This window comes from Saccostrea cucullata, unplaced genomic scaffold (genome assembly GCF_032062105.1).
Source record: "Saccostrea cucullata isolate Sc308-1 unplaced genomic scaffold, CSIRO_AGI_Scuc_v1 ctg10543, whole genome shotgun sequence".
NCBI classification, from domain to species: domain Eukaryota; kingdom Metazoa; phylum Mollusca; class Bivalvia; order Ostreida; family Ostreidae; genus Saccostrea; species Saccostrea cuccullata.
The window spans coordinates 31356-40091 of NW_026929506.1; the positions used below are offsets into that span (position 1 = coordinate 31356).

The following is an 8736-nucleotide window of genomic DNA, read 5'->3' on the forward strand; positions in this document are numbered from 1 at the left end:
GGTCAAAATATTTTTTTTACCATACAATACATGTTTTTAGTAGCAAAGAATCCAAACTTAAATATTTTTTTTATATTTCCTTTTTAGCCATATTGTATCATTTAAGAAATACGGTATCATTTTTTGAGTTTTACTGGGATGTAAAACGGGTTGGTCAAGTGATCAAATCCCATAAAGCCCGAAGAAGTATAAACACATGACAGGTAGATAACACAGGTATGTCACATGATCAGTGCACTTGGAAATCGTTCAAGGACGGTCGCCATTACTGAAGTCAGGTAGGAAATATAGCAAGTTTTCCTGTGATAATGAAATGTTCATCAAATCAATGAAAATGAAATCCATAGGCTTAAAACTACTGGAAGAAAAAAATGTCTTTAAAATATAAAGATTCAATGAACTTTATTTCAATACTATTATCCGATGTCTTGTTTATGGACATGTGCAGGCTTCTAGTATGTGACATTGGCTCGATCCTCCCAACTTGCTTTGGACAATAGTCTTCTGCTGATACTTTCAATATGACAATTTTGTATCCTAAGGTTGCATGGTTCCCTCACTTTTGTTGCTGTAAAGTCAAACTCTGGCAAATTCTTAAAGAAAGAGAGACTTACGGAAAACTTAGTGAAACACCCCCCCCCCCAAAGATTATGAGTATGGGCATTTTATGTTTTCTTGTTTTTGTTTGCTTGTCAATTTGTTTTAGCCTTGCCCCCTTCCTTTTGAAAAACAGTGCTCTTGGTCTGATGTGCTAATTACAACATTTGTCCATCTATATCTGCCTTAATGCATGTTATCAACAAACCCATTACAAGTGTTTGCAATCTTTAATCTTGCGTCTGACTGCTCGAGACAGACAAATTTTGGCATGGCCAAACAGATCTGCACGTATTGACGCCCCACTGGACTTGTAAAATTTTTCCATAAATCAAAATTAAGATACATGTATTTGATAAAACTCTCCCAAATCAACTAAGCAAACTATTCAGTAAAATTCATCAGCCTATAGGTCCAGGATCGAATATATATAGTGAGCTGGCCCCTTTCAAATTACTGCTAAAACAAACTTATAAAAGACAATAACGTACACGTATTTTTTGGGGGGTAGTACATTATTGGAAGCGATGACAACTTTCACTCGCAATCAGCCCTGCATGTCTAGCTAATTTTACAGTTAGTTTCAAACACTACCAGCACATGGATTTATTATTAATGTTAATTTTTTATGCTTTAGAAACAAAATCTATTGATGGACCCCCGTACCAGTGCCCAGGACATGATGCGATGTGGCCTGTGTGAGACCGCTGTGGTACAGATGCACTGTGATACATGTCTTGTCAATCTGTGTAAGGCCTGTGTGGGCGAACACATCTCAACAGATGAATCAAAGGATCACAAAGTCGTCAAATTTCAGGCAAGAAAATCTACCCCCCTCTACCCTGGATGTAATTCCCATGATACACAACAATGTATCATATACTGTAAACAATGTGACATTCCTGTCTGCATCAGCTGCATTGAATCAAATGAACATTTAGGTCATGAATTATCTAAAATCGTGCGAGTTCTGGATGAAAAGAAAGAAAGAATTACAAAAGAAAGAAATGAATTAAATGATAAAATTTACCCCACATACCAGGACATTGCCTCTGATGTACAAAACAGAATGAGTCAGTTAGAAAAGGAATATGAAGATCTCTCAATAGCCATAACAAAACATGTAGAGTACTGGCAAAGAGAAATAGACAGAGTTGTCGCGAAACTTATAGCTGAACTTGATGAGATGAAAAACACACAGTTACAAACTTTACAGAAAAATCTGGAGGAAATAAACAAGAACATTTCTGACATCAGAGATGAAATCAATTTGGCTGAAATGGTTATACACACTAATGATTTGTCAAAACTATTTAATGTCACATCCAGTGTACATTTATATAAAAGTCTTCCATTTAAAATTATGCCATCTTTACCCAAATTCATGCCCCCCAAAATACACAAAGAAGAACTTCTTAAACTATTTGGAGTCTTATCATCAAGTTCTTTAGCTTCAGATAAACATGGCTACAGTATGAAGACAACACAGAAATCACCAGAAGCTGGACCCTCTCTTCTAGTCAAACAGCTGCTTGATGAACCAGAGACTGTCACCACCATACACACTGGATATAGAGTATACAATGTGGCCTGTCAGAGTGATGAAGAAATCTGGACAATTAAGGACAACACCATGAAACTCTACAGCATCAATCAGGAATCACTACTCAAGTCAATCACAACCAAGTCAGGGAACATACCAAATGGCATAGTAGTGACAAAAAGTGGAAATTTAGTTTATACTGATACCAGGGATAGAACTGTGAATATTGTGAAGAATGAGAAGATAGAGGAGGTGATCAGACTACAGAACTGGGTACCTTGCGGTGTCTGTAGTACCTTCTCTGGTGACCTCCTGGTTATCATGCTCAGTGATGATAACATACAAACAAAAGTTGTCTGTTACTCTGGCTCCACAGAGAAACAAACCATTCAGTTTGATGATAAAGGTAAACCTCTCTATTTATCTGCTACCAGATACATTAAAGAGAACAGGAACTTGGATATCTGTGTGTCTGACAGTGAAGCTAGAGCAGTGGTGGTGGTCAATCAGGCCGGGAAACTGAGATTAAGGTACACTGGACATACTCCTGCTCCAAAGAACCAACCATTCAGTCCACAAGGAATCACCACAGACAGTGAGAGTCATATTCTTACAGCTGATTATTACAATGAGTGTGTCCACATCATAGACAAGGATGGACAGTTCCTTCGTTACATAGACTGTGGACTGAGTTATCCCGGGGGACTGTGTATAGATACAAATGATAATCTTTTTGTGACTCAAAATGGAAACATAAAAGTGAAGAAAGTCAAATATCTGCAGGGAGAAGTATAATTGTGACATTTTTATATACTGTATACAGGGAAATTTTCAACCCTGTATATAGCCTAGAGTCAACGAATCCCAGATCCGCAACACGGCATTTACAAGTTTTGTTTGGATTTAATCTGGTGTTGCTCTCGCCCTAGTCTGATTTATATCATTCTCCAGACATTTTCTATTACATTAATATCAGGAGATTGCGATGGCCAGTCTAAACACGGAATATTATTGTCATTTTTCCAATTTTTAGCACATTTTGAAAATTGCGAATACTTTTGTACGCACTGAACGCAGTCCTGAAGGTGGCAGAGGATAGTTTTTTTGCAATCAAAACGTTTGACTGATGGTTTACTTAATATTGAGCTACTTTAAAAATGTGCATTGAAAGATTTTAAATTCTCTCTACATGTAGTAATAGTATGATGTAGTCCCTTGAGAAATTTGAAGCTTTGAGGAATAAAACATGTACAACTTACATAATGAGCCCTAAAGATGGCGCAGGGACAATCTCAAAATTTCATGCGAATCAAGCCTATTTTCTCTATTTCGCCGCAGCTGTATCTGCTTCCAGGCCCGCGCACCTGACCTAAGCTACCACACAAATTGCAGAATAACATTTGTACATACGAATGAACAGCAAGAGATAATGGCTCAACCACCTCGTTTTCAAGCTACAATTCATCCTGTGAACCCACCCCGCTTTTCTGGTGAAATACCGGTAGAGTGAGTTTTGAGCTTAGTTTCGTATTTCTAGTCCATATCCCATATACAGTAGTGGACATTTTCGGTTGGGTGAACAATTATGAAATGAAAAAAAATAATAAGAACTCGTTAGTTTAAATGAAGTTTATTTTGAACATTTACTTTACAGCACCTTACTATTCTAAGTATTTCTGAATTGGATTAGTAACTAGGCCTTTCCTTTACCAGTGTTCTACAATACTTCAATTCAGATCATTGTGCATTGAGTAATATTATAAACTCTGATTGAATAGCAAGCGTATATACTATGCTTTTCAATTTATTAACTGAATTTGTCACACAGTTAAATCATTTTTTTAATCAGTCCTCCCTGGACCTTATATCTAGCGCCTTCATCAGCTTTGGTGCCTTTTTTGTTATAAAAGTGTTATATGCCGCATGATTTTCCCTTACAAAGTCAAGAAGAGGCCTTTAATCAGTCATTCTACGATAAATGGTCCAATTCAAGATATAAAACAAGAAATTCAAAAGAATAATTGCATAAAAGAAAATGAACATCATAGTTCCCTTAAGGACATATCAGTGAACTTGAAAAAAGTAGTGTCCACAAATCAGGCATCGTTAAATTTTTACAATTTTAATATTACATTGATTTTAAGGTAAGGTTACGAAGGTAAATGCTTGATTAAGTCTTATTATTCTTTAAATAACGCTGAATTAAACCAATTTTGTGTCTGATGTTCAGTATGGAAAGCTAAAATACGATTTATGAAGTTTTGCATGAATCTGAAGTTAAATTAAAATTTTGGTAAAAATATATACCCGGTACTCAACAAAAAAAGAAACGCATAATCAGAATAATATGAAAATCTAAGTTTTCAGTTCAAACCTTTTTTATTTAGGCGATTTTAGAGTGTGTTGTGATAAAAATCAAACATGTCCTTTGTTGCAAATTCAAAAGTCAAGTTGATGTCATTTTCATCGCCCCCAAATTCAAGGGGCATAACAATATGTACTGTGCTACGTCTCAATGCTAGTGGGTTTCCAATGTATGGATATCGTGGAGGAATACCATCTCATTTCAGTCTCTTGCGAACAATTTATGCACTTTTACGCTGATTTTTTCATCAAGCAATTGTAGCAGCAGTTTTTACAACATGTTCTGAATCGCATGAGGTACTGAAAGGGGGGGGGGGGGTCTGACGGTCCTGCCTGGTTTTGGTTACCTGCAGATGACCAGATAGTGGTCTTCAGACGTTAGTTTAACGGTTGCAAAGCCCATTGATTTATTCCAAATACAGTTGCAACTTCCTGCTGCGTAGCTCCTTTTAGTATCATCGTTAGCCTGGTTGTGCTCATCTTTGTTTCGGCGTGGCATTGCAGTATCAACACTGCAATCAAATTTTAAATATGGGTTTAATAGTAGTGTTAATAGTATCTCTTAATCCCAAATATCAACGAAAATAAACATCCTATTTAGAAGAAATCATGAAAAACACTACTTTCATAAACATATTTAATCAAGAGAGATAATTCAACACTTGGGTTTTGAAACCCCATTTTGACTTTTAAATAGGTCACAGGTATCCAATGACATAAAAAATAGTTGTTTCATGTACATTTTAAAAATTTCTTTGACGAGTAAAACAATATGCGTTTCTTTTTTTGTTGAGTATAGTTACGGAAGTTAATTCCCCAGCAATAAGTTAAAATTTTGGCGATAGTTAAAATCAAAGCTTGTTTTAGGATATTAAATAAAAGTATGAAGCATTTCGCTCCTAAAATAATAAAAAAGCTTGTACCTTCAATGCAAAAAAACTTTCCTGAAATACCGTTACGGAAGTTTACTTAAATTTTTAAGAGAGCCAACAATTTTTCTGTAATTCATTTTGTTATCTCAAAAATTTAATCCTTTAAAATAGCTTACTCGCTACTAGAATCAAAGATGTGAGGTTCTGTGATCACTTTCAGATAAGCTTTCAGATTTCAGATAAGTTTCAGTTCTTTTTGAAATCTGCAATCTATTCGTGTTATTTGGGGGAAAATGGTTACGGAAGTTATTCGATTTTTATAGACATGCACTGATTTCGCATGAAAGAAGATCCATGCATTTCTTTGCGAGAAGTGGTTTGATTTCATTTTATAAAGGACGAATTTTTTTTAAACATTTATCGCAATCTGTTTAATTTGGGACTCTTTTACGGCTGAGAATTCCATCTTATTATTGTAAATAAATGTAGCGACATGAAGATTTGCAGTTGAATTCGTTTTTCAACATTACATTATTTTCTTATCGAAACTTTAACTGCATTTATATATGTAGATATTTACAAAACCATATGTGTATGTTGAGACTTATGGTTGAAATCGATCATAAAATTTATAGTCAAGATGTTAGAACGGTATGTTTGTAAGCGACATAGAAAAATCTTAATTGGTCATGTTTTTGTAGAATGACTGTGATACCATAGTTTCTAGGCATCGATCTATTGTAGAAAGATCTATCGCAAAATTAAAAGTATTAAAAAAAACTTTGAACAGTGTTTGGCGTCATCCCAGATCTATTCTTCCAAGTTTTGTAGAAATAATTGCGGGATAAGTTTGTAGAAAAGAAGTACATGGATAAAATACATTGCATTTTGAATATTCCTTTTATGTATATTTCAATTACAATGTATCATTAAAAAGTAAACATATAAACTATGCAACGTTTAATGTGGGTAATGAGTCCCATACTTAAGGTCCTGTAGTTGCTTTTTGTAAATGTTTAACCAATCGAGGACATTCATTAAAAATATATATTGTGTGACAAATTCAGTTAATAAATTGAAAAGCATAGTATATATGTTTGCTATTCAATCAGAGTTTATAATATTACTCAATGCACAATGATCTGAATTAAAATATTGTAGAACACTGATGAAGGAAAAGCCTAGTTACTAGTCCAATTCAGAAATACTTAGAATAGTAAGGTGCTGTAAAGTAAATGTTCAAAATAAACGTCATTTAAAACTAACGAGTTCTTATTATTTTTTTTCATTTCATAATTGCTATTTATGGTTTCCATACTCTTTGTCCATTATCGATAGTGCAGTAGAAGTTCACCCAACCGAAAATGTCCAGTAGTGACACTAAAGTGTCATATTTCAATAAAATATACAAGGCCACCAATTCCCTCCAAATGCACCCATAAAATATTCTAGCTATAAAATTACCTATAATATGCATTCAAACCTCAGGTTTCTCTATTTCTTCTATTTTTTGACCGGTACTTAATCCGAAACTATCCTCTGCCACCTAATTATTCGGGCCTCCACTTTTCATCTGCTTTCCTCCAAACGTACACACGTTGATCATACTCAAGAACAACTTGCGTTTCATCAGAAAATATTATATTTTTCCACTGATTATCTACAGTCCAATCTGTATGGTTTTTACACCAATCAATTCGTCTTTTTCTGTTCACAGCTGATATTGTGAGGGTTTTCGCTATTTTCGCTCATGTGTAACTCAACAAATGTTATTTTCTATTTTTTTACGTCTGCTACTTTGTTATAAAAATAGACCCGTGTGCGCAAGGGAACTCCAGTATGACACATATAAGCTAAATATACTTCTGTCTAAAATAAGTCGGGATTGACATCGGTTTGACAAATGGTATGCAAGAACAACTTGCGTTTCATCAGAAAATATTATATTTTTCCACTGATTATCTACAGTCCAATCTGTATGGTTTTTACACCAATCAATTCGTCTTTTTCTGTTCACAGCTGATATTGTGAGGGTTTTCGCTATTTTCGCTCATGTGTAACTCAACAAATGTTATTTTCTATTTTTTTACGTCTGCTACTTTGTTATAAAAATAGACCCGTGTGCGCAAGGGAACTCCAGTATGACACATATAAGCTAAATATACTTCTGTCTAAAATAAGTCGGGATTGACATCGGTTTGACATATGGTTTAATTAAATAATGGTGTGAACCCAAAAGATGTGTCCATTTTTTTCAATAAGATAGGCAAGTGTTTGTAGCATAATAGACAACAGTTAGAATAATCTAACTGTGTCTCGGTACAAGCCTTCTGACCCTCATCACAGTTAGAATAAGTCCCATATACTTGCACTGTAGCAATCAGAGTGGATCAGCAAAGAAATGATTTTGAACAATATGAAATGATTTGCATTGCAAATAACTACCAAATTAATCAACATAGGTAATCAAAGATTACAAAGCTCACCTCGACGAATGCTATCAGAGTAAATAATGCAGATATAACAGAATATTTTCTTTATATCAAGTTGTGTTGAACCCCTTACATGGCATAAACACATTTCTATGCATGTAGCGTGAAAAACATGTATAGTGTAAACAAATATACATAAATTTGTTAATACTGCAGATATTAAGGACTTCAAGTTCATTGGGATTAATCTATTCCCTATACTTTAACCTGGTCTCTTTTATGGAAAATAAAGGTCAGATCCAGCATCCGAAACAAGTCTGGTAGTGTCCATCCCTAGGTGCATCATCCATGCAAGTTTGGTTCATGTACGGCTTATAGTTACTTGGAAATGAAAATATAGGTCAGATTCAGCACCCGAAACAAGTCTTGTAGTGTACATCCCAAAAAGCATCATCCATGCAAGTTTTGTTCAGGTACGGATAATAGTTCCTTGGAAATGAAAATGTAGGTCAGATCCAGCATCCGAAGCAAGTCTTGAAGTGTCCAACGCCGAAGACAATGCCTGGGGTATAGCTTAAGCTCATCTCGACTGCATCGAGGTGAGCTACAAACCTTTTTGAAATTGCATATACCTTTTATCCGTAAAAATAATCCATTTAAAGACAAATTCTAATTAAATATCTCAAGGTTTTCTCTCGCTTCAAAATTACCAGTTATGTTTACATTTGGAACTCTCTAGATTGTTCATATTAATTGCACTGAGTATGAGCTTTTGCCCGTGTTTGTTTTGCTACATTACAAATACATGGAAAGAATTCTATCATTAAACTGGGTCCGTTGTACAATATCAATTTAAGGACAATAGACCGTTCTATCTAAAGGGAACAGACAGACAGCTAGACACCCCGCCTCCTCTCCCTTGCAGTGG

General features: G+C 34.9%; 1 protein-coding gene across 1 annotated transcript; it reads left to right on the top strand.

Moving 5' to 3' along the window:
* Positions 1-1783: 1783 nt before the first annotated feature.
* On the top strand, positions 1784-2935 carry LOC134281057 (uncharacterized). The gene is made up of 2 exons (XM_062763519.1): positions 1784-2413; positions 2699-2935. The coding sequence occupies exons 1-2, from the start codon at positions 1784-1786 to the stop codon at positions 2933-2935; spliced, it is 867 nt and encodes a 288-aa protein (XP_062619503.1).
* Positions 2936-8736: the final 5801 nt, after the last annotated feature.